This window comes from Lipophrys pholis (genome assembly GCF_963383615.2).
Source record: "Lipophrys pholis genome assembly, chromosome: 19".
NCBI lineage: Eukaryota > Metazoa > Chordata > Actinopteri > Blenniiformes > Blenniidae > Lipophrys > Lipophrys pholis.
The window spans coordinates 3,965,293-3,990,303 of record NC_137647.1 but is presented as its reverse complement, the minus strand read 5'-3'; the positions used below and the strand labels follow the sequence as shown (position 1 = coordinate 3,990,303).

At 45.4% G+C, this 25,011-nt stretch overlaps 1 protein-coding gene across 2 annotated transcripts; it reads right to left on the bottom strand.

Moving 5' to 3' along the window:
- Window positions 1-1,484: 1,484 nt before the first annotated feature.
- LOC308124376 (zinc finger protein 646) lies at window positions 1,485-23,984 on the bottom strand. Of its 2 annotated transcripts, none has more exons than XM_080487309.1 (5): window positions 23,829-23,984; window positions 15,821-18,582; window positions 12,799-13,911; window positions 10,875-11,737; window positions 1,485-1,596 (listed from the first exon to the last, which is right to left on the bottom strand). In XM_080487309.1, the coding sequence occupies exons 2-5, from the start codon at window positions 18,355-18,357 to the stop codon at window positions 1,586-1,588; spliced, it is 4,524 nt and encodes a 1,507-aa protein (XP_080343435.1). In that variant the 5' UTR covers window positions 18,358-18,582; window positions 23,829-23,984; the 3' UTR covers window positions 1,485-1,585. The 2 variants fall into 2 exon arrangements, with proteins under 2 accessions (XP_080343435.1, XP_080343434.1); XM_080487308.1 differs by lacking the exon at window positions 1,485-1,596 and adding an exon at window positions 1,717-3,687.
- Window positions 23,985-25,011: the final 1,027 nt, after the last annotated feature.

Here is a 25,011-nt window from a genome sequence, read left to right as displayed (position 1 = left end):
AACACTAATGAACAACCATTGTTTGTCAACATTATGAAAAGCCACAATCTGTGAACACTCCCAAAAAACTATTGTCTGTCAACAGTCCGGAAAACAATCATCTGTGAAAGCTCCCAAGAACCATCGCCTGACACTTCTGAAAACCACTGTCTGTGGACAATTAAGGAAGCCATCGTTTCTTGGACATGTTGCGTTTATCAACTCATGAAATTGGTGTTTACTTTATTATTTCCGTCACATCGAATCCTTTATTTAGAAAAAACAAAACATGAAACACATTTTATTACATTCTTGTGTAACTGAGTAAATACTTCCCAACACATTTAATCAACATTCAGAAACTTCTGATTGAAACAAACTCCGACACATTTTAACAAGTTTCTTACAATCTAAATATTTTACTAGGATTTCTGAGCGTTTTTTTTTCCCCTTCCAAACAAAAATTCTCTATATATTTATGAAAAAAAAAAACTAACAAAAAAAGAAACAACCTGAGAAAAAGTTAAATTTTTCTCTTTTTGGATTATGATTATTCAAAATTTGACCAAATTCATGACTCCACAGAATCCGCCTTTCTTAATTTCACAGGTGAAAATAGAGTTTTAATGGATTTTTGGGGGGGTTCGTTTTCAGAATTCTTTTTTTTTTTCCCTTTTAGGTTAAATGTTTGAGAATTTTTTCCGAAGATCATTGATTTGTATCAAGAGTTTTAAAACAGCACTAACAAACAAAATGCTAAATTCAATCAGATAAATTTTTTTTTTTTTTACATATAATTAAAAAAAAGTAAGAATAATATTTAAAAAAAAAAAAATTGTATATATAATAATCATTTGAATTCTAGTGAAAATTAGAAGTTACGTTGAAGTTTCTCGTGGTAAAACTGGTATATTCACCAAAATCTAACAAATATCTAATAAATGATGAATCTTTACATTTTCTTTTTTTTTTCATAATTACAAACACTTTATTTTTTCCTATGGTCGTCTCTTTTTGAGGATTTTCCTCGTGAGAATCACAAACTTTATTTATTCCAAAAAAATCTTTAAAAAAAAAAAAAACCAACATTGAGACTTTTGGGAAAACTTTCAGTTTTTTTTTTCTCGTTTGGAGGAAACTTGAAACAGCTGCCTGAGTTCGAAGCTGCCAACCAAGTTCAACATGAAGCTCCGACGGCTCCGCGTGGTTCATCTGGTTCAGTCAGGCCGAAGTCTTCATCATCGTCATCGTCGTCTGAATGCTCATGTGAGCTAACGTTAGCTAATAGGCACCAAGGCCAGAAATACAGAAATGGAGTTTTCAGGGACGCGACGCAGTGAGATCTCCGTCCACCAGGGGGATGAAAGGTGAAGGTCAGTGATGCGTTCACCGTCTGTGGGAAACGGTGAATTTTTTTGGAGTACAAAACTCCAAAAATCCAGAATCCTTCGAAGATTCGTTGTTTCATAATAATTCTATGAAAATAATAGTTCTTGTGATCCGCTGCAGCTCTTTAGAGTCTCCTGAACAAACTTTCTCGCACCGATGACGCAGATTCAGGCTCGTCGATTAATCGATGACTCAGCACATTGTTAAACGTCGCGTTTCATCTCACAACTGAAAAAAAAATGAAAAGTTTGAGAAAGCTAGATAAATGTTTAACGTGAAATAAAACGTTTGTTAGAAAGTGAAAGTCTGCACACGAGCAGATTTAATGTGTTTTCTTTTTTTAATGAGGCGAGTTAGCATGACTCAGCATTTTCTCATTGGATTCAGCTTTTCAGAATAAAAAAACAACATGAATTATATTTTTGTGTTTTAAAGTTTGGGTATGATTTTAGCTTTTCTGATTCAAATAACATTTTTTTGATTTTCTTTTTTCAGTTTTGTGTTCTGACACTCATAATTTGTTATTTTCCAGCCTTTATTATTTTTAAATTCTTGATTTCTGGTTAAATTCTCATCCGTTACGTTGTTTGTTGTCAATTAAATGGAAAACGTTTCTCTTGAGCTTCTCGTTTTCATGTTACAAGACTCAAAAATCTAGGTTTAATTAAAAACAAACATGAATAAAATATGTGTTAAAAGATTAAAAGAAATTAAGCGCATCAAAACACCAGGAAACTTATTTTGATTAGTTAGCGCCATAATTAATGATGAGTTTTTTTTCCTCACACATCAGAAAATGTTTCTATTTATTAAAAAAAAAAACAAAAAAAAAAACCTACAAACTGAAATGTTCTCATGAAATAGAAAGTTTCAGACTTTTTGTGAAGTTGGAAAATGAAACAGCTGCTGGAGCCCAAAAACGTTTCCAGAGTGAACTGCAGGTGAGCGAATGAAACGCCTCCCCAGACGTCTGCTGAGTTTCCATTAAAACACCCCAACATGTAAAAAACCACAACCCACAATGCACCTGCCGCCGCCTGTGAAGCACCCGTCCAAACAGTTTAAGAAGCGCCGAGCCGCTTCGTAAACTTTTCCCACCGTCCAATAAAAAAGCTGGACGGAGCCACAAAGTCACAGCTCCAGTAAAGTTTCTACAAAAAAGAAACAAATACGTTTACGAGCTACACACCAAAGTCGTAAAGAGCTGAACGCCAATCCTGGCGGGAAAAGTTCACGGCAGCAAATCCTCCGAGAGTCTGAGGTTTTTCATTTAAAAGAAACATAACGTTTGTATAAAGTCAACAACAGTCGGCGTTTGGATAAAAAAGTTGGGGCACCTCTTCACGCAGCGACGCTAGCTGTCCCGCCGCCGTCGACCACAGGCATCAAAGTCAATGCTGGGCCTGTGTTGTCATGGTTACCGACAAAACCGGCGACGACTCTTTGGTTAGCTTCGGGAAGACGTGACAAGAGCTGAAATTTTGACTACCTTGTTGCCATGACGACCACATCACAGACATACACAGACAGCTGCTGTTTGATCCGTGATCAGAAAAATGTTACTTCTACGTCTAAGAACAATACAAGTTCCACATTTTCCGACTATTTACTTTTGCGACTTCAAGAGAAACTTTTCGTTGGTGTGTCTCGGGAGTCAAACATGGTTCCCTTTGATGAGAGTCCTGTTCCGTTCCGTCTGACCCCCTGACGTACACTTTCCCTGTGCACTTCGTCTGCTGCCATCAACCAGCACTAGAGGGCGCCACTCGGTTCAGTAGCAGTTGGCGGTTCATGACCGTCGCCGCCTCCGTCGCAGCAGCAGGAGTCGGTTTGCGGTTCATTTAGGGGGCGGAGTAAACGGAAAGGGCACAGGGCGTGGCAGCGCCAGGCAACCGGGTGTTCAGAATGGTCTGGTGGCGACAGTGAGGAAGGCAGATGGCGCCGCCCGTGGCAGCGTCGGGCTCCTCCAGTGCACCTTCATGTGGTGCCTGAGGTTGGACTTGGAGGAGAAGCGCCGGCTGCACTGCTGGCAGGTGAAGGGCTTCTCCTTGGTGTGGATGCGGCGGTGGCAGATGAGTGCCGTGGACACCCGGAAGGACTTCCCGCATTCATGGCAGCGGTAGCGCTTGGGCTCGGTGTGGATGCGGCGGTGGTTCTTCAGGGACATCAGGTTGGGGAACTCCTTCTGGCAGGAGATACAGAAGTAGGTGCCGGTCTTGTGGCTGTTCTTGTGGTTGAGCAGGGAGCTGGCGTGGCGGTACGCCCGACCACACTGACCGCAGACGAACTTGCCGGAGCTCGAAACCGCCGGACTCAGATCTGAGAGGAGAGAAACACCAAGTTTCAGGTCAGAGTCACGACAGACCACCAGAGTCAGACATCATTCTGCTGAGCAGGGCGCCGACAGTCCACACAAACCGAACTCCATTCAACAACACGCTCAGAGGATTCTAACCGAACCTCTGAAACGGGCCAACGGACCGATAACGCCGGTCTCATGGTTCTGCTGTCGTCAGTCCAATCAAAGCATCTTGGTGTTTGGCCATAGACGTGGAGAATCCACCTGCACCTACTGGAGCCTGACAGTCAGATGATTATCGCCCCCTGGTGGTGGGAGTAATGATGAAGACACCAAAAGCTAGAGAATTTAAAGTGTGCTTTCACAGCTTTCTGCTGCCGTCTGCTGGTTGAAACAGGTCATTACATCTATAACCAGTTGAATTTGATTAAACATGGACTTAATTACTTATTGTGGCTTTGTAATTTATTTATTTTTCTAAACTGGCCCAGGGACCAATTCGACTTGCAGTTCAGGTCTCCCTCTGGTGGTAGTAGGAATAACGACAGCAGGACATGAAGTATGAAGAGGAAGTTTGTGTCCAGGGGCAGCACGGGATTAAGAGCAGGACTTTCACCCAGGGGAACCATGTTCGATTCCCAAGTGACACCAACAGGAAACACAAGTAACATGTTGTTTATCCCTAAGAAAACTACATAAATCACATCAAACACGTCTTACAAATGAACAGAAAACACCCCAACCTTTTTCCTGGAACTTAAATTACATAGTGACGTTTTCAGATATAATTGAATTCTGGTGCCTCTGTTCTCAACTGTACCTCCTGGAACTAAATGTTCGTCTGTGTCTCCCTCTAGTGGAGGTAGTAATGATGACAGCAGCAATGTAGGGAGGCAGCGGTGTAAATGTCACCCAACGTGAAATCTCACCGTTAACGTAGCTCCCAACAGTGTCACATCCAGTTTTCATGGAAGTTCAACTAATGTCACAATGTTCATTACAATTTCCACATACATTTTAGTTTTCCAGTCCCTGTCACAACAGCAGTCTGTCGTTACCATGGCGACAAAGACCCTTAAGCTAACGAGGACTCTCCGTGGTCCGGACAGATCGACACGCCTGGCGGTTCCTAAAGTAGGAGCATGCGGGAGTTTCCACCGACGATGAACGTAGACTTCTGAGACGTTTTGTTGAAGATGGGCTCCATGTGAGGATTCTTCCGCCGCTGAAACTAGTCCCTCTGAGCGTTGACCGTTTGGATTTCAAAGGCTGAGTGGTCAGGTCGTGCAAGAGTTCATCGTAAAGTGACCACCGATCGGTCGGCCCCCATAGAGTTTCTGAGCGGCGACCAGCTGCAGCTCCTCCTCAGGTCTCGACGTCTCATGGCGACAGTCAATTACTCACTTTGCACTTCACGAGATTTAAAGCTTTGACTACAGTTCGGACACGTCAGTCTTTCCAACACGAATCCTGTATTTTCTGATTTTAATGTTCACTTGTAACACTTTGTTAGAGAAGAAAATAGTTTGATTCAGAGGAATATTTGATTGAGGAGCAAAAATAATAACGCTAATGACCCAACGTTAACACTTATATTTCAACCTACATATATTTAGAAAACTATTACATTTTGTATTTGGTATACCTTTAAAAAAATTACTTTGTGTTTTATATGATTAAATCAATGTTGCGGTTGACAGTTTACATATACCATACTTTGGAGGTATTATACGCTATCAGTCATAAGTTTTCAAACGCCATAATTTTTCCAGTTATTTGCTGCAATTCAAGTCGTAAAGTCTGGTGAACAGCTTCAAATGGCACAAAGGCAAGCGGTGAAATGGTAAAGCTTCAATAAAGGTGTTAAAAACCGAGAATGTACATTTCAGAATTTTTCAATTTTCAGGGAACAAGAAATGCGTTAACAACTCAAAGCTGTTGTGCAGCAAATCGCCGAGTGCTGGACGACAATGTGTTGCCACGACCTCGGAAGCATCAGTTGAACTGTTTTGTATCGCAGAAAGTCGTGTGCTGCTTTAAAAATGGCGAGGAAAGGGCGATTACCAATGGAGATCAAAGAAACTCAATACTTTCAGGAAGAGTTCTGGCGGACTCAAAGCTACGATCGAATCACAAGACAAGACTCTGGGAGTTAACAGCTTGCGTGATGAGGCGGCTCGCAGCAAGCCGAGTCGCAGCAAGAAGGAGAAAGGATGGTTCTGAAGTGTGAAGGTCTGGGGCGGTTTCTCTGGGTCTGGGCTCAGGGACTCGTCCAGAGCGAGAAGCTCCCAGAAACCGAAAAGGCTCCTACAGCATTCGGCTGGAACATGCAGTCGTCTGTGGTCTGAGCCTAGATAGAAAACGTATTTCGGGTCTGTAGGATGAACCGCTGACCAAGTCCAAACTACGCCAGAACATTAAAACTTTAAACTGAATAACTAAAAAAAAAAAACTGGAAACATTGGGGTGTTATAAAACGCTTGACCTGTAGCTTGTTCACAATAAACTGCATTTAAAATGCTTTGTCATTAGGTATTAATTGAGGTAATATATGAGATACCAATTTATTTTGTGATTCAGGTCCAGTAGTGTTCAAACAGACCAACACCACCCGTCCATTGCCATCCTCCTTCCATCCTCAACCACCCCCGAGCAGTCGCACTCATCCCAGTGGTGATGGGGTGCTTTGAGGAACTAGTCCAGGGTCACTTCACATCATTCCTGCCTGCAACTTTCCACCTCCGCCAGGTTTTACAGGGTGAACAGGTCCAGAGAAGATGTGTGGGACTGCCACACTCCGTCAACATGTCGATCCATAGCTTCACGTCTGCTCAATGGCAGAGGGTCAGAGCAGGCTATAATATATCCACGACCCCCAGAACCGGGGTTCCACAGGGCTGCGTGCTGAGCCCACTGCTTTACACCCTCTACACCCACAAGTGCAGTAAAGCTTGTAGACGACACCAGGATGGTGGAGCTCAGCGAGCAGCTGGAGCAGAGAGAACAACCTGCTGCTCAACGCCCGAGTCCGAGGAACAGGAAGAAGAAAACTCATGTTCCGCCACCACTGTTGAGTGTGTGGACGGAGGACGAAGACTTTCTGCTTCCTGCAAGTTCACATTGAGAAGGACTTAGCAGGTCCTCATGCTGCAGGTTGAGGAACAGCGCCACCCAGACTGCTGCTGAACAAATGACACTTTGCACTGCTGCCGTCAGGCTGCAAAGCCGATGAAAGCTGATTGGTCAGGAAGGAGGGTCTGGTAACTTACTAATAATACTAACTTCTTGTTAGAGAAACTTAAAAGGCGTTTCAAGCAGCCTTTTTTTTTTTTTTTTTTAATGCTTTGATGAATTTCTTCTTTTTATAATAAACTTTAATAAAGACAATAAGCCACCTAATGAATCATAGATGTTTTCAAAAGATTTTAAATTTTTCGTCACTGATAAAAACCGTCCAATCACGACCCGCCCTCCTCAGGCCCTGATTGGTTGGGGTGAGACATGAGTGGTAATGATTCGATAAAGGTGGAGTACTTGAGTCGTCTTGCAGTACCAGCTGGCACCAGCAGGTGGTGTATGGACGGAGAAACCGCAAAGCCAATTGCTACATAGTGCTAGAAGTACCCAATCGGATGAGACTGACAGTGACTCAACAGCACCACCCAGTGTCCAAAAGCTCTACTTCAGAGAATATCAATCAAGCCGGTTATTATGAAGGGCTGTCAGTTTAGCACAATTAACTTTTAAATAATGTGTTAAAATGTCTTTGAGGTGCACCTGTGTGTATGGTCTCTGATGCTTCATTAACCACTTTGATTCTTCTCCATCACACCTACAACTAACTTGGGCTTAAAAATTAAAAATAGCATGTTGAGAAAAGCCCCCCCCCCCCCAGTGATTAAGATAAAGTGGTTTGCAGTTCTGCCCTCAGTTTCTTCACATTCTCGCTCGCTGGGACACGTTTAAAGGTTTGAGTGCTGCAGCGGCCTGAAGGAGACAGCACAGAGCCAGAGTTTCAGCTATTTATTCTCAGTACTCAGCAGTAAGGGTTATAGTATATGGACAAGTTCTGTTAAGAAATGAATTATCAAAACATAGTTTATAAAAGTGTATAGTAAGCATTACATATATATGCATGGAAACAAAACGTTAGAACTTCAAAACAAAACGAGGTTATAGTCGTTCCAAACCGTTTCTTCTTCTTCTTGGGTGTCTAACAGCTACGTGAGATGCAGGCGGGAAAGTGTCCAAACACAGAAGACTGAAGAGGAGAAACGAAGAGGCGGAGAGTACAGGTACAGTTTGTGTGACCCAGAGCACACGGACTCCTACAGCACAGCACGCTCACTGCACGCCGTTCACGGATTAAAACGAGCACCGCCGCTCCTGGACACGCCCACACGGGCCGGGGCCTTAAGTTAACTCCAAACAAACACCAATAAATACATGGGCTTACCATGGGACATAAAAAAAGGGGGGTGGAGGGTTGGGGTACCGAGGATTCGAGTTCCTCGATAGAAACACAGTAGAGTCAGAGTCCATTGGCTCCACAGCACAAAGAGGAGGAGGAAGAGGAGGTGCGGTTACATCGACACGGCTCTAAAGTCACACATCCTAAAGACTAACGCGGTCCAATACACGTGTTAATAAGAAGAGTCATCGCATAAATACATCTGATCCACACACACACACACACACACTCACGGTTCTCCAGGATCACAACCAAGACTTTTCAAGAGTCAGATCACAACGTGAATCTGAGATCAGATCAGATCCAGATTCGCGTTGTGGTCTTGACCTCCAGGTCACACATGTGGGCTCAGACTGCAGCTCGGACACAGACCTCAGGACTGGTTTGCAAAGTGATTATTATTTACTCTTCTGATGAGCTTGGATTGAAAATTTAAAAAAAAAATTTAATAAAAGAGCCTGAAAAGTTTGTGGACGTTACCTGACAAACCACGTATTTCAGGATCGTCTCACTTCAACGATATTTTAAAACAAATTACCTGTCCCAGGATTTCTCTCCGTTTTCATGCGTTTTACAGCTTCAAGTTACTCAGATACACTGAAACAAGAAAATAGTTGGACCAACTTAAATCAGTCACGTCAATTGGTAATATCTAAATGAATCAAGTTCTTCCAACTTAATCAAATTCATTTAGATATTATCAAGTGAAGCAATTCAATTAAGTTGGTCCAACTATTTTCTTTACCCAGTGGAGCATTTCTAGAATATTTTTAAAAGTTTAATGTGAAATATGTGCAACTTGATTTTGAAAGTTTGATGGCTTTTGTCTTGCAGTTTTGAGTGTGCATTATTTAAAAAAGGTTAAAAGTATGACTTTAATTAGACATCTGATTGATCCACCGGGACGACATGAAATTATTTAAATTCATCAAAGAAAATTTTGGATATTTCTATGACATCACCGGGTGGCACGTAAGCTCCACCCCTATGTTAGCAGATGGGTCAAAGTTTATACGTCATATCTAAAAAGCAATAATAATAATAATATTAATACCTTATTAATACCGTTGTGGAAATTTCTTTACCAAGTTGACCCATTGGTGGCCGGCCACAGTATGGAGTATTTGTAAAAAGCTTTCAAAATAAGATAAATAAGATAATCTGCTCCAATGATGTCTGAGGATGTAGGCGGGTACTGAAGTTAGTATTTAACCGGCTAACTACAATAAATGTGTCTAATTCTATGCTGTGAAACGAATTTGTCACATCACACATTTAACCTTCAAAAGAAAGATGAAACAGCTCGTAAAGATATTCTGTTCAGAGTAGATTCACCCGTTACAACAATTTTTACTCAGAGCACTTTGGTTTTTTCCTTGAGCTGTTCATTATTTTAAGTGTCTTTTAATTAGTGTATCTATAGTTTAACTGCAGGTGGTAGAAATCTGAGTTTGACAGAAGCTACAGCCCTTTGAAATTAATTTTACGTCAAAAAAACAAAAAAGGAACCGTGGATTAAACTGACTCACTGCTGCCACCTAATGCAACGGAATGGCATCACTTAAATTTTCCACTTGAACCACATGAAACGCAGGAAACAGAAAGTATCATGTCGGACCACTTTCAACTTATTCTGAGTTTAACTGAAGGGAAACTTAACTGAAATTCGAAAAACATTAAAAGAAAAAGAAAAAGGAAAAAAAAAGTTTCCTACTTTGATCTGAGAATGAGGTACTGGTGAGTCCACATGTGTGACACACACCCCCACACACATACACACCCACACCCACACACACACCCAAGCACGCACACTCTCCCTTTTAGAAGCAGCCCATCATAGCGTCCGTCTTCAGTTCCCATGAGTCACGGCTGCCTCCAAAACAGGAACGGTACAAAATGTGTGAACGTGGTGAAAACACGGTGACGAGGGCTTTGCATCCACACAAACAGCCTCAGAAACCCAGTGCCAACGGACCAATCAGACGCGGCCACAGCCCCTCCCACCCCCACGGAACCCACAAGTCTCTACGAGCCAGTCCAGGTGCAGCTCGGTCTTGTGGTCCCCTTAGGGCCAGGGTCCACAGTGGTGGGGGTCATTTAAGAGTTACAGGGCAACATGCAGCGAAGGGGGACAGGGCAGCTCACAGACTACATGAGGTTTACAGTCCAGTCTGCCTGTCAGTCAGTACGTGGGGCTGCTCTGTCCTACCCGGCACTCCAGAGATTGGCCTGCCCTACAGGGGCCTCCAGGTTAGCACCATGTCCTACCTGGGCCTTGTGGGGCGTCCTGACCTATTAGGGCCTCATGAGACGTCCTGCCCACAAAGAAGCTCCGTGCCCCTCCGAGGCCTTGCGGGTGCATCCTCGCCAGACAGGGTCTACCCAGAGTGTCCTGCCCTACTGGAGCTCTGTCGGGAAGCCATGTCTTACTGTGGCTTTGTGGGAACATCTCTATGAAGTGTGTGTGTGCACATTCACTATTTGCGGTCCTCTAGTTACGTGTAAGTCCGTGCAGTTCTTGTGTCAGATTCTGCCATCTCACACACACACACACACACACACACACACCACAGCCACACATGGACAAGGGGACAGAGGAAGGCGAGCGGGATGAAGGCTACGCTACGTTTTGGCACATCCAGAAACCTTGACAAGTGACTGCCCGCTTCCCCACAGCACCCCACCACCTCCCCCGCCCTCAACCCTTAGCTCATATGAAGGGGCCGCCGGGCATACCCAGGAAGTTGGGCGCACCTATACCCATGGAAGGGGGCGCCGTGGAGCCGCTCCAGTGCACCTTCATGTGGTGCCTGAGGTTGGACTTGGAGGAGAAGCGCTTGTCGCACTGCTGGCAGGAGAAGGGCTTCTCCTTGGTGTGGATGCGGCGGTGGCAGATGAGTTGGGTGGAAACCCGGAAGGACTTCCCACAGTCGGGGCACTGGTAGCGTTTGGGCTCGGTGTGAATGCGGCGGTGGTTCTTCAGGGACATCAGGTTGGGGAACTCCTTCTGACAGGAGTTGCAGAAGTAGGTGCCAGTCTTGTGGCTGTTCTTGTGGTTGAGCAGGGAGCTGGCGTGGCGGTACGCCCGCCCACATTGGTCACAGACATGAGACTTGACGACCTGGCCGCCGCCTCCTCGGCTGCGTGCTTTAGCCGAGCTGCCGGGATTGAGTCCTTGCTCTTGCATCAGGGTGAGGTCAAGGCCGGACCCCCAGCCCAGCTCCTGGGAGCCTCCTGGTCGGGGCTGCTGGGGCCTGGGCTGGCGGGGCTGTGGCGTTTGACCGTGAGTAATCTCCATGTGGAGTCTGAAGCTGGCCTGCGTGGGGAAGGCGCGCTGGCAGGACCGGCAGGTCAGCTCCCGCTGCTTTTGGTGGACACGTCGGTGGTTGTACAGCTGAGAGGAAACACGGAAGGCCTTTCCGCAGTCGTGGCAACGGTGACGCCGTGTCTCTGAGTGGATGCGGCGGTGGTTCTTCAGGGCGAGCAGGTTGGAGTACGTCTTGAGGCACACGGCGCAGTGATAGATTCCGACGGTGTGGGTGTTCTTGTGGTTGAGGAGGGAGCTGGCATGGCGGTAGGACCGGCCACACTGATCACATCTGTGAAGAGAGGAAGAAGGAGGTACCACAGGGAGGGAGAAGGTGGGGAGAAAAGGGAGATTAATATGCAAGACTGACATCTAATATCACAAATTCAGGTGAAAATAAATGTCAGTAATTGGTTACCACTTTTTATTTATAGATCAAGGCGTTAACTAGCTATCAGCTAAATGTTAAACATACAGGTATATGATCTGAAATCCGGCTTAAAGCTTCTACAGAAGACTACAAAGTGGTGTACCATTTAGCGTTATGGTTACTAAACATGTCAAGCAGGAGAGGACTTCTGAGTGGGTGAGGGAGGGAGGGACATGGGAGGAAACAGCTGGGGATCATGTAGGGGAGCGGGAGGTATCTGCTGCTTCCTGCACTGCACAAATCAAGCAGCGTCAATCACAACTGGACTGATTCAAAGACCTTCTACCTCTGAGGTGGTGACTCGAGTCCGAATGTCATGATGAAGAAATCAAATGAGCCCAAAGAACCTCGACCGAGTTGTCTGTAGCAGTTACGTGAAAACTTCTTTAGAGAAAGATGACCTCTGAACATGTGCAGTGCAGCTAGCTCCAAATCCTCCCTAACTCTTCCTCTCAACATCAAAATGCAGCAGCCACAAGAGCAGATTCTAGACTGATAACGGGGCACTCTTCGAACAAACACAAACAGGGACTCCAGTCAAAATCAGAACAGAACACACAACATCAGTGCTTTCAATTTAATATACGACACATAAAATGCTACTTCAGTCTGTGGTAAAGACGTCTAAGAAAACAATGCATGAAAACAGTACATCTGAACATTAAACGTTTGACTGAAAGGAGCCTAAAAAAACCACAGTGTGAGATATATGCTAACTGAAAGCAAACGGGGTTGACTTATCTGGTCTCTCCACTAATTCAATTTGTCCAAACTTCAGAAAAATCCGAATTCCGGCACGCGTATGGTCCCAAGGAAGCCGGATTGGAGATCATATACCTGTAATAGACATGTAGAGACCTAAATTTATCTTCACTAGTTGTTTTTCGACTTCGAAGAATCACAAACAACTGACAAGAACTCACGTGTACCGACACTCTTCGCCCTCTCCCGTGGGTGCAGTGGCCTTCCTCCTGACATCCATGCCTACCTGGTTGTCCCCGCAGCGGTGCCTGGCCAGGCCCGACCTCCCCTGGAAACTCTTGCCACAGTTGGGGCAGCCGAATGGGGTGGCCCCCTCCTCATGGACCTTCTGGTGGTTGCGGAGAAATCTGGCCAGCCGGAATGCTTTCCCACACGTGTGGCAGATGTGCTTTTTCCGTTGCGTGTGGATGCGCATGTGGTTGCGTAGCGCCATGTAGTTGGTATAGGGCTTGTCGCAGAAGTTGCACCTGAAGTTGCCCGTCTTGTGGGTGTGCTTATGGTTGAGAAGGGAGCTGGCGTGTTTGTAGGCACAGCTGCACAGGTCGCAGGCGTAGGGCCTCTCATCAGAGTCCAAGTCCACGGAGCTTCTCTCCATGCTGATGTTGGTGGAACTGTTGGTGGAAGAGGATGAAGGCAGGTGCTGGGCCGGGCAGTCATGGGCTGCAAGCTCATCGGCAGTGGCAAAGCCTTCACAACACCCATCGCACTCAAAATCCATCTGGGCTCCAGGGCCCTGTGGCCCTTTGCACAGGCCGGCTGTAGTGTGGGTGGCAAGTTGCCTCTGAGTGCGGAACCCTTTGCCACACTCCTGACAATTGTGCTTCTTCTGGGCAAAGTGTAGACGGAGGTGGTTTTTCATGGCCAGCCTGTTGGGATATGTGGAATTACAAACGTTGCAGTGGTACTCTCCAATCTTGTGGAGGTTCTTATGATTGGCCAGACTCCCTGCATGACGGTAGGTCTTTCCACATTCTTCACAAGCAAAGGGCCGGCGTCCACTCTCAGCAGGATCAAACTTCTGGGGCCTGGAGGTGCCAGCTGAGGAATAGGGCTTCTTGAACCCTGGGTGACTGTACTTGACCCCCATCACCTGGCTCTTTGAGGACTCTCCCCTCATTGCCTGCATCTGAGAGGGGCCAGGCTGCTGCTGAAAGCGAGAACCATTTGGGCCGGCTCGAACCAGACCTTTGGCCCGGTGTTCCTCATGGAGGCGTAGGTGGTTGATCAGCTGCTTTTGGATCTTAAAGGCTTTGCCACATTCTTCACACTTGTGCCTGCAGAAGAGTGAAGAACACAACATGACGTTGGCTTTCCCTCACATCAATCTGAGATAATATGCTACCTGACAAGTTTCATTTTGTATCACACTTAATTGTTACTCTGCATTGTGCAATAACTCAAGATAAAATTTCAACGTGAACGTGTTCACACCGCAGGAAAATGCGACCTAATTCCGATTTTTTGTTCACAAGTGACCCATATCCTGTGCTAGTTGTGGCTGTGTGGAAGCTCCAATTTGGATTTTTTCACACCAGACCCAGGCCTCCATCATATGCGGCACCAATTCGGATAGGGATACCAATGCAACTGCCTCATCATTGACGTGCCTGATGTCAGGTATAGGCGCCGGAGAAAGCGGCTCCACCAGAACCTTAAAAGCTGTTCTCGTTTTTCCTCATAATCCTTCTTCGCCCCCTCATCATTTCCTAGATTTTGTCGGCTTGTATTTAACAACCACTTGAAAATGAATATACGCGCTGATCTGTGTTGCCAGAAATGGCGGGTTTCCACAAATTGGAGAGCCAAATTCTCTTACCTTTGGTTTATTTTATGTATTTGCGTGCTTATGGTGTTTTCTTTGTTACTTATTGTAGTTTTACAGTTTTAACATGATTTCTACACAGGCTGAGATTTGGCCAGGTTTTTATTGAGGTGTGTGGGTTGTACATTTTTTAGGCTGGAAACAGTGAGTGACATCTGGCAACCCTGGTGCTGATCGGTATGCCATCAATTTTTACTCCTGTAAACAGCGTGCTCTGTGTGACTTCACGTTGTCTTCTGCGCATGCGCTCTGGGGCTTGAGAACTTTGGTCCAATCACGTTCACACAACAGTGATAGAGGTCGCCTTTAAAATGTACCATTAATGACCCCAGCAAAAAATCCAATCCCAGTAAAAAAATATATGAATAGAACATCAAGACCTGCAGTGTGAACATAGCCATAGAGATGCTGTCTTTCTAAAATGTTCATTGAGAAAAATGAAAACAAGGCAACTTTTAGACCTTCATAAAAGAACCAACATATTATCAATTCATTGGCGCAAAGCACAACCACATCAACACAACATATGATATTATCCTACTTCTGCACGCTGGTTGTGCAAAGGCTATTGTGTCAACATTTACCCTGAGACTCTGTGATCTGGTCTGAGAATAAAGCACAGTTTATCACCACAATGAGCTCACAAGACCTGCATCCACTTGACTTATTACAGGTTTAAAGGCTTCAGGTAGTTAATGGAAGATGTTGAGTCTGAAAACATGGTGCAGGGATTAAAGACTTCAAGTTGATCTAAATACACCAAATGCATTTAATTGACCATGTTGAAAAAAACCACCTTCCCGTGGGCTCACCACCTGCAGGAAGGTTCTTAAATGGTGCAATGTGATCTGGATGACAGTGCTCAGACTGTCACCCCCGCGACCCGGAAACGGAGAAGCGGAAGAAAATGAATGAATGAATGAATGAATGTTGTAGAAAAAATTAAATGTCGAGAAAATGGGTCACAATATGTATTTCAGTTTTTTTCAAGTCATAATAGTTAACATAAATATTTGTTTCTGTCCACCCAGCAACAACTTGTCATCAGACGTCAAGCATAACAGAGCTGATCACGTTCCGCACCAATTCATGGAATATAAATTGACATGGGTTTGACACATTTGACAAACAGTTATCTCACAATAAAAAAGGCATGAATATGCATTAGTTACACGTTTAAAATTTAAGCAATACGTTCACAAATTCCTTTCACTATTTTGAGATATTCTGGATATTCCTACATAAAATCCATTCACAATTTAACACATCTCCATGAGACAGGGGCTTCTCGATGATGTCAAAAATGGGGATTTTAAAGGAAACATCTTTCATTAAGAACTAAAAATAAAGTGAGGACCTACCTCTTCAGGTCAAAGTGAGTCCTTTGGTGATTCTTGAGAGCCAGCAGGTTGTAGTAACGTTTCTGACACACCAGGCAGCGGAAAACTCCAGTTTTATGGGACTTCTTGTGGTTGAGAAGTGAACATGGGTGTCTGTATCCTCGTCCACATTGGTCACACTTATGGGGTTTGTCACTTTGGTCAACCATTGGCCTACGCCCATCGCCTCCAACATCCCGGCTTCCTCCAGCAACCCCACCACTGACCCCCTCTCCTCCAGACATCCCTTTGGCTCCATTCAGGCCTGACTTGCTCAGTGAAGTGGCTCCATTTTTTCCAGGGCACAGGTGGGTGATTAGGTGGTGGCGGTCAGCAAAAAACATACCACAGTCAACACAGATGTGGTTGCGGCCATCCATTTTGTCATTGCCATTGGCTGGACCACCGCCGATACCCTGTTGCTGGCCATCCGGCCTTTGAGGACCATGAACTAACTGATGATTCAGGAGATCCTGTTTCCTGGAGAAGCTCTGGCCACAGGTGGAGCAGATCATCCTCCACTCTTGCCCCAGGTTGGATGGTCCAGGCCCTGTTGGGTTATTGGCATGACTGCGCAAGTGGCTTCTGAGGGCTCTGAGGCTGGCATAATGGTTGCCACACACAGAGCACTGATACACTTCTCCATCATCGTCATCGTCTTTCTCGTTGCTCCCCATCCTCTTGCCTCCACTTTGAGAGTACTGTCGCTGGCTGCTGCCTTGTTTGAGGCTGCTGGACCCCCCAGAGGGCAGGGATGTTCCACTGGAGCTGTGGTAATTCATGTTCCCCATGAACCCATTGGACATGTTGCCCTGCTGCGGCTGCTGCTGGCCACGGCGGGGACACATGTGCGACTTTATGCCTGCTACATCTCCATACATCTCACCGCAGTCGGCACACACGTGTCTGTCGGCCTGCCGGTGAGCAGAGCTGCTCTGGGAAAGCGAGCTGCCATCAAACCTATCGTGAAACTCCAGGGAGTCCAAGCCACTGCTGTGGCCTCCATCGGGAACGAAGTGACTACCATCACCCAGGTTTCCTGGCAGAGAAATGGGAGTGGTGGCCCCGCTGCCTTCCTGGACATAGCTGTGCTGGGAGTCCAGGGTTAGGGGCTCAGGAGATAGCCAGTCATTGCCGTCATTGTTGATGGACTGGTTGGAAGAACGCCCCTTGTGGCTTCGCAAGTGGCTGTGTAGGGCTGCCAGGTGGGGATACTGCTTGCAGCAGATGGTACACTGGTAGTGGCCTGTCTGATGGCAGCGTTTGTGGTTAACCAGGCTCCCTGCATGCCGGTAACTCTTGCCACACTCCCCACACTTAAAACGGCGCTCTCCATCATCTGGAGAATTAGGCTGTGGCACCCGACCTCCAGCAGAAGAGGACACCGAACCCTGTGATCCAGAACCGAGACCGCCTGAGTTGAGGATGGAGCTGTCTTGACCATGGGAGGCGGGGTGGGGGTCATGGGTGAGATAGTGGACTTTGAGAGTCTCCAGATCTGGGTGCCCCGCGCCACAGTAAGCACATGTATAAATGGGATTATTGACTGGGGGGCCCATTATGGGGTCATAGGGTCCTCTTTTCTCAGTGGGCAGGGGAGGTAGGGGCAGAGGGTCTCCCAGGGCTGGGGTGTATGCTGGGGATCGGACCGCACTCAGATTGTGCGGCATGATGCCTGGGAAACTGCGGTGCAGGCCAAGGGCAGGTGAGGCAGAGTTGTGAAGCAGGATGTGTTCCTGGAAGTCGGCCTTATTGGGCAGAGTCACCTGGCACAGGTGGCAAAAACAGGAGGCAGTGTCGACGCTATGAGACTGGGAGCTGGCGCTGCTACTGCTCAGCATAGAGGCCCCGGGGGCCTTGAACTTCGAGTGAGTTCTTTCGTGGCTGTTTAAGGAAGCCAGGTTGCTAAATTGTTTAAAACAAACAGTACACTTAAAAGTTCCTTGCTGGTGACACTTCTTGTGATTCACTAAGCTACCGTGATGCCGGTACGTCCTGTCACACTGGTCACACTTGAAGGGTCTGTCCCAAGCGTCGTCGGATTCAGGCAAAGTTTTCTTTCGGTGGTCGTCTGACACGTGGCTTTGTAGGACACTATGTCCCATACCACTGTTATTCAAATGGGAGCGTCCAAACCCGTCGGAGAGGTCCTGGGCGAGGCCGTAGTCCCTCTCGTCGTGGCCTGCTTCTTCAGACGCCTCCTCGTTCTCCTCCTCTGCGTGGGCACTACTGGGGGACAAAGTATGGATTCGGAGGTGGTTCTTTAAAGCTACCGCATTGGGCAGCGTACGAGTACAAACTGGACACTGAAATGAACCCACCTCGTGAGACTTTTTATGATTGGCTAGGCTAGCTGCGTGCTTGTAAATCCGGCCACACTGTTCACACTCGAAACGTCCGCTCTCTTCTTGCTGATAATGTGCTTTCATATGCTCTAATAGACTTGGAGTACTCGGGCAAACCATATCACATTCTTTACAGGGGAAACCCTTGGCACGACTCATATCATGCATTGCCATAGTACTCTACAGCAAACTGAAGGAGGGAAATCACGGTTCACAACAAAGCAATGAACGGTGATGTGAGGGAGACAGGGGAGGAAACTGGGGGGCTTAGCTAGTCAGCTGTGAGCGGCGGTCGCGGCCATTTTCCCCCCCGAGAGCCGTTGGTGCTGGTGCAGTCAATCTGGGCCCACCTTGAGAGGTGGTGGGCCTGCGGGGGTCACACTGGCCAATGAGGAGTCACTGCAGAAAGAAGAGGGAGAAAACAGACAGAGGTTACCGAATGAGCAACAAACAAGCTGTTTCACATTAACTTCAGTCCAAACTGCTAACAATGCCAACTCACAATCAAGAAATAGATTTCTAAAACACTCTCTGAAGTAGCCTCTAAATTGAACAAATGTGTTTCTGTAAAGCTATCGATACACCAAGTACCACCACTAGTGAGGCGGTCTTATATTCGGGATCCAAGGAAAAAGAGATATGTTCTTTTTTGTCTTTTCTTTAAAGAATAAACCTAATTTGATTTTTTTTTTTTTTTTTTTTTTTTTTAAATAGAGGGATCACTACAACAAAGTGGCTTAAAAGTAGGTCAAAACAATCACCTGCACAGGAGGAGTTATGAGGGTAATTTTAATCTGATGGTAATTAATGCAGGGACTTAAAATAATTGTCAAGCTGCTAAAAAATACAGTCACTGAGAACAACGTACGAAGATGGAGAGAACAAAAACTGTCACAAGTGATGGTACCAGGGTCCTAAGAGTGATTTACATACATAGATAGGAGAATGAATGTATACTGACCAAGAACCAGAAAGACTGAACATAATCAGAGCAATTATTCAGCTGAAAGCATAGAAAATCTCCTAAAGTGCTCAACATCATTATGACTGAGTTTAAAGTCAGTCTGGGCTGGTGGAAAAGATTCATGTGGTATAATGGACCAGCTTAGCAGAGAACAGTGGTCCAGCTAGGACTCAAGACTACACTGAAAAGCTGCTGTCTTTACACCTTTATGTCATCAGTCCGAGGAAAAACCACCCAGACCCCCTCGAATCAAAGATAAAAACACACAGACCTCTGGAATCAGAAACAAACAAAAAAAGCATGCAAACCCACTGAATCAGAGAGGAAATGCTGATCAAACATCTTTAAAAACAACAACAAACATGCCAACATCTAACACTGCAAACAAACAAGTCAGTGATTGAGAATTTTGTTCACACATGTTCAATTTAACATGTTTCAGTAATCAATATTTAAATAGTGTTGATTTGCAAGAGATATATTAGTGGTTTAGTTCGTTTTTACACCTGCTGTAATAACACACACCTTTGTTGACATAGCAAAGAAGAATCCACCATCACAGAACACCCCCCCCCCGCCCATTCAGAGATTAAACACACTCAGAGGCCGTTTTAACAGGCTCATCAGTAATCTGCAGCACACAGCAGGAAGCCGGTCATCTCATTAGAACACACTTTTAGAGCTGCACGTGTCCACAAGTTATATAAAAAAATAAATAAAAAATCTCATATGGGACTGAAGTGACCTCTTCACATCACGAGCATGAGACAAAAGACAACAAACATGACGCACGGCAGCAGAAAGTTTACAAAGAGCTACTTCAGGAGCGACAAGAAAACCCTCAACACAGCTAAACACTGTAAGAAAGACTGACATCCCACACGGGCTCCTACACTGAACCGCCAACAGCAAAACGAACACTGCAGTTTAATCCACATTCAACAAGATGAGAGCAAATGTTTTGAAAGTAACAGGAAGTTTGAGTCTGACGTCACTTTGTATGTGTAAACTCTGAAACAGTTTGCATAATAAGCTGAAACGTGAACCAGAGTTTTACTGAAGTGAATAAATCAGATGTGACTATTCCAGGAATCTGATTACTCCAACTCATCGGATGTTGTTGCTCAACGAGGAGTCCTGAGTTTGTAACGACAGACGGAGGTTTGTTCATGTGTGATCACATCTGCAGCCTCGCCGCTGCACAAAGACCAGGAGGAGCAGGAGGAGGAAGAATAGAAGCAAGCGGAGCAGGAGGAGGAGGAGGGGCAGATGACAAGCAGGCGGAGCAACTGTGGAGAGGAGGCTGGCCTCAAACATAAGGAGAGGAAACCAGAGGAGTGGGGGAGGGGAGGGTGACCGGAGAGGCAGACAGAAAGGTGGGGGCGAAAGAGTGGAGGAGACTATTGCGGGAGAGGAAAGAGGTACAGACGAGAAGGAACGCAAAGATGAAGACAGTTTAGACAGAGAAACAGCAGAGTGAGAGTTTCCTCCTCATCTGTTCTGGGTCAGGTTCTGTCTCCATCTGAACCTCCACCCGAGTCCCGATTGGTTCTCCGACTGTAACCGGCGCCGGTGATTTGCTACGTTAAATGTGACACTGTATTACCAGTGATGGCCACCAGGGGACTCACTATACATAGGTGGGCAGGTTGTTATTCACCACAAGAACAAATCAAGCTGCTGCTGTGGGTTCGTCGCCACTCTGTTGCTGTCAGTGACTCCTGGGAGATTCTTGCGTGTAAATTCTGAATTTTGAGTCAAACTTTGTTTTAACATTTCTCTAGCTACACATTACTGTACTGTACATTCCCCCCCCCCACCCAAAAAAATTAAAAATCAGATTTTCTAAGGAAAAATTTGAGTTTTGATTCGATTTTTCTCTCTCAATGCACTTAAAAATTATTTCAGACATAATATATTGTCATAAGCGCAACTTCGTTGCTGTGATTGTCGTCAGGGAAAAAATGCATATAAACAATCACTAAATCAAAAGTAAATGATCTATCATTTTACAAATTCAAGCTTTTACCAAGGGTTAAGCAAAAGTGCAACAGTAGCTACAGAAACCCACAAGGAATGGTAGAACGGAAAGCAAAAAATGTTAAAAGAAAACTGTGTGTGGAGAAAACTCGAAGTTGCAAAAATAAAAATCGTTTTTAGCTACAAATTTGATGAATTGGTTAAATCGTTTTTTTTGCCCAGCCCGACTACAAATGAACCAAAATCCTCTCAGATCCAGTTAAAGCATTGATGCTGTTGTTATGCTAACGCTGTGTGGTTATACTGCGACAGCTGCTTCGTAAAGCTATAATGACTACATCGTTGTAATAAATGTCGTTAATGCTAATATTGATGCAAAGGGTGTTGCCAAAGACTAACAAATATGAATATTTGATGTATATATATGATGTTTGGATGATTTGATATTTTGTCTTGTTCAAATGAACTCATTCTGTTGTAACAGTTAAGCCTTTCAGATTGAAGTAATACCACCTCTGAACACAAGGCGGCAGTGATTTTTTTTCTTTTTTACGGGACTGATCTACTGGGAAAATAACAGATTTTCAGGTTTTAGTGACTCAGTTTAAAACTTGCTGCATAGCTCATGTACTATTAAAACGAGATTTTAGTTCAATTGTGCAGATTTTTTTTACAACTGAATGAAGTGAATGGTTAAAACAAAATGTGCTAAAGCTGGTTGTCCATCAAATGTCCCTCCAAATATCTGATTTTAAACATAAAGCAGAAAGACAAAGCTAGAAATATGTGAAACAATAGGGGATTTTAGAGACTCACTCAGCATCATCATTGAGTAAAAACATAAATCTGGTCATTTTACCCCTCTGTGGTAAGAAACAGATGGTATTTTGATTTATTAACACTAACAAGACATTTTTAGATCCTTTCAGACTTCAAGAAATCTTTGATAACTTTTTATTTAAAAAACAAAATCTTGAGTTTATTCATGACATAAATTAACATGATTTTAAATCCCTAAGCAGCAGTGCAAGTCATTAATATGAACTATGATGGTCCCAGAGGAGATCCCTGTGGCATGGCACCCGACAAATGTAAGGGACTCTTCAGAAGACAAAAAAATTTAAACTTAATATGCCCCCCCCCCCCAAAAAAAAACTAACAAACAAACATGTCAATGCATATTCTCATTTATCTGGCATCTCAAAACAACAAAATCAGATCACCTGGAAGATGCTTCTCTTCTTATCCAAGTGGCTTCAACAATTTATGCTATTCACAAGACTAGATTTTCTAGTTCAATTGGATAAAGATTGAATTTATTTCCCCCAAAGACCAATTCCAGCTGACCTGATTCAATTGTTTTGAGGGACCAAGAGAAGATTTTATTTAGTGAATATCAAAATCTGAAAGTTGTTTTGAGATAAAGTCTAACTTAGACTCCATCATTCATTCAGTGGTTGTGTTGCTGTTTGTTTCCATGTGTGGTTGTGTTTCTGTTGTTTCCATGTGTGGGTTTATTGTTTGTTTCCATGTGTGGTTGTTTCCAGTTTATTTACATGAGAGATTGTGCTGTTTCAATGTGTGGTTGTGTTTCTGTTGTTTACATGTGTGGGTTTATTGTTTGTTTCCATGTGTGGTTGTGTTTCTGTTGTTTACATGAGTGGTTGTGTTGTTTGTTTGCATGTGCCGTTGAGTGGTCGTGTTGTTTGTGAGTCTGCCATCCTCGTTTTGGCGCTGAACTGCAGCGTTAGAAAGCCGCGCGGAGCCACGGTGCTCGGGACACTTTCTCTCCGCATGTAAACAAACCGCGCGGCTCCTCATTCTCGCCGGGAGACTCTCCGCGGAGGGTCCGCTGACCTTCAGCCGCCTCCTCCCGCTTGGGTTGAGCTTCGGGGGGACAAAGCGGGGCGCCCGGGCCGACATTACCTTCGGCCGAATCCCCCACTTTCACCGGGGAGCGACGCCCCGCCGCCCCGGCCGCGGAGAGGAGCGGCGGGAAGCGATGGGGGGGAGGGGGCGTGAGCCGGGCTAAGAGCTGCGCGGCTGGAGCTGTGCTGTGAGGCGGACATGATGCTCCACCAGCGGGTCTTCAGCCATCAGCCGCTGAGACCCCGTTTCATGGGAAAATGGCTTTCCAGCAGCAGCGAGCCATTTCCCCCCCCCCCCCCCCCCCGCTAGCGGGCTGAGCCACCACCGAGCCCCGATTGAATAAAATTAATAATAAACGGGTTGCAGGGGAGGATCCAGCCGATCCCACCGGTACCGACACGACGCAGAACCGGGCCGCGGTGGACCCGGGCCATCTTGACCACATTTCGAAGCGTTTCGGGGGGACGCGGGAGATAGGCAGGCGGCCGAGCTATCGCTAACGCTAGCGCCAGGCTAGTCCGTTAGCACCCACCCCCTCCGCCCCCCCTCCGCGAAGACACAAACGGAGAGAAAAATGGAAGTTCAGGGCAACAAAAACACTGGAAAAATACAAAAAACACGCAGACCCACGCACTCCCCGCACCCACAGCCCGTTTTTGTACCAACACATCCACGGAGGCTCCTCTCGGGGAGAGCGAGCGCCGCTGCACAGATTAGCATCGCAGCTAACCGCGGGCTAGCCCGGAGCTACACAAAGATCTCGACAAACACACCGCGGCCCCCCGCTCACGGAAAACCGCGTTTTTACAGCCGTTTAACGCGCCGCACTCACCCCTCGATTGGCCTCCGAGTCCGCCGGGTGACCGATGCACTGCCTGGGGGTGCAGAATGCGCCACTCTCACGGATTACTCATGCTTATTCGCCTGGCGCTCCGGTTCAAACACCGACTTTTGCTTCTTGGCTCCGTCCCCTCGCCGCCGCCGCTTCAGCTGCATACTTCCTGCCGCTCCGCCGCTAGCAGAGCGCGACGCGGCGCGGCACGGTCACGCCAACGCGTCATCATGCGCAGAATTAAATGTGGAGATTTTTTTTTTGTCGCCTCTAACTGGCAAAAATGCGGCCCGTCCGTGGGTCTGGAACCGAGCAGAACCCAATCGAACTGGGCCGGACTGGACTGGCGTCGGAACCCAATGACAAGCCGAGGTCATTGTATGAGCTCACCGCGCCAGCCGGCCGATAAAACCCGCATACATGACCAGGAAAGACGCTGAAAACCACAGAAATATCTCCTAAATTAAACATAATCACCTAAAAAAAAACGTCCTGGAGATAAATGACCTCAGAAAGCTGAACCCTCATTTAAAATGGATCCAAAATAAAGCAATGAGAAGTTCACAATCCACCTGAACACATTAAACCACCGATAAATATCCTTTATTATAATAAACCTGCTATAAAACATTAAAGAGAACCACAAAAAGGCGTTGTACTATTAAAAACGGTGATAACGACCATAAAGCATAAGAAAAATTACAACAAGCAATAACATGCAACATATTAAGACGTTGAAAGAATTACAACAAACACAAACTAACCATCAACATTTAAAAAAATCAACATTATCATACTTCACAGACTAAAAAGTACAAAAGACAAGAAACTCAGCACAGAAATCTAAAACAAACATAAAACATAAAAACAACTAAAGATCCACCAAATCACAAATTGAACAAAAATAAAAACAGCAATAAAAGCATGGAAATGATTCAGAACAACACAAAACAATCACAGGCCACAAAAACATAAAGTACCATAAAATCAAAAAATCAACAAAAAGAAAAAGAAAAGGAATCAAGGAATTCATAATATAGCAAGAAATGAATAGACACAAAAGACTTTCAAAACAACTTATAACAAAGAATAACTGATAAGATGCAAGAAACAATCCCACAAACCTGCCCTGAAATAGAATACAAAACAGAAAAAAAATAGATAAAAGGAACTACATAATTTT

Excerpts from the sequence above, each read along its gene's own strand:
- LOC308124376 (XM_080487308.1), bottom strand. The coding sequence starts at position 18,357 with ATGGCAATGCATGATATGAGTCGTGCCAAGGGTTTCCCCTGTAAAGAA. Across the intron at positions 13,912-15,820 it reads ACTCACTTTGACCTGAAGAG|GCACAAGTGTGAAGAATGTG; the intron begins GTAGGTCCTCAC and ends ACTCTTCTGCAG. Across the intron at positions 3,688-10,874 it reads AGGTGCGCCCAACTTCCTGG|ATCTGAGTCCGGCGGTTTCG; the intron begins GTATGCCCGGCG and ends CTCTCCTCTCAG.